This window comes from Tremella mesenterica (genome assembly GCF_000271645.1).
Source record: "Tremella mesenterica DSM 1558 unplaced genomic scaffold TREMEscaffold_1, whole genome shotgun sequence".
Lineage (NCBI taxonomy): Eukaryota > Fungi > Basidiomycota > Tremellomycetes > Tremellales > Tremellaceae > Tremella > Tremella mesenterica.
This window is the reverse complement of record NW_006711225.1, coordinates 1,028,191-1,029,334: the sequence shown is the minus strand read 5'-3', so window position 1 is coordinate 1,029,334 and position 1,144 is coordinate 1,028,191. Positions and strand designations below refer to the sequence as shown.

General features: G+C 47.1%; 1 protein-coding gene across 1 annotated transcript in view; it reads right to left on the bottom strand.

Moving 5' to 3' along the window:
• Positions 1-155: 155 nt before the first annotated feature.
• The window catches only part of TREMEDRAFT_58322 (uncharacterized protein), a gene marked incomplete at both ends in the record, with an annotated part of 4,380 nt that continues 3,391 nt past the window's right edge, over positions 156-1,144 (bottom strand). The window contains 3 exons of the mRNA XM_007001164.1: positions 156-252; positions 337-565; positions 688-969. Coding sequence (XP_007001226.1) covers positions 156-252; positions 337-565; positions 688-969 — 608 coding nt within the window. The remainder of the gene's footprint in view (positions 253-336; positions 566-687; positions 970-1,144) is intronic.

Below are 1,144 nucleotides of genomic sequence, written 5' to 3'. Positions count from 1 at the left end.
AAATGAAAACTCACTTGAGGTGTGGCATTCGAAGGATCCACACGGGATAACATGTTGAGAGTAAAAGCTGCCGTTTTCCCAGTACCTGACTGACTTTGACCGATCAGATTACGAGGGCTCTTGATCAACTCAATGACCACAAATCTCAGTCGAGCTTACGGATTGTTGAGCAGCAGAGGCAGAGCCTTTTCTTGTATTTTGGAAGGTTTCTTAAAGCCGCAAGCGTAAATTCCCTTAAGCAAATCTTCGTGCCTAGTGGTTAGTGCACTTGTCACTCACGCGAGTAATGTTGGAAATGAGAATACAGTTGAGGAGATGAGATGAGCGCAGACTCACAGAGGTAACGCCTCAAAAGACTTGACAGAGTACAAAGGCGAGTTCGGATCAGCCTGCTGATCCACCAACTTAACCTCCACTTGGAAATCGTTACTGATTAAACCGGTATCCGCGGACATCCCAGCGTCGGACTGTTCATCTTGGGGACCGTCTTGTGGTTGAAGATGTCCATTATTGCCATTGGTCTGTCCATTTGTGAAATGCTGAGTTGTAGGCGGTCCGCCCCAACCTATCCGTCAGTCAATCTGTCGATTTTCGTCCACCTTGCGAGAGCACAAACTCTCGATACTATACGAATCGAACAGTCAATGGCGAGTTGAATGACGAGGTCAAGGCACAAGAATGACCTACCATCATCATCATGCTGGCTTCTCATTCTGTCTCCCTTTGGTTCTACCGGAGGTTGAGGTAAAGGAGCTGGTACAGTAGAGATTGGTTCAGGAGCCCTGTCAGACTTGACTCCAGCTAGAGCTTTGCCGAATAAATTATTGCTGGTTTCTGGTCGAGGACGGGAGGGAGGTGTTGTGGTAGGAACAGGTATTGGTTGTTGTTTCGCGACTTCACCGGATGGATCTGAAGGGTCTATGGCAAATCCTCCTAATCTCGACGCCAATGAAGGGACACTAGTGATAGCTTCTGACGTCAACACTTTCTCCAACGACATGATGATTCAATAATAATTCAAGATGACAGTTGTGAGACTTGTCCGTATGATGAAGTCCATCAGACACATTCCATCCCGGCCACTAGGAGACCCCTGAGAAAAGTCCGACATCACTGCACGAACCTATTGATGGTGGAAAAAATT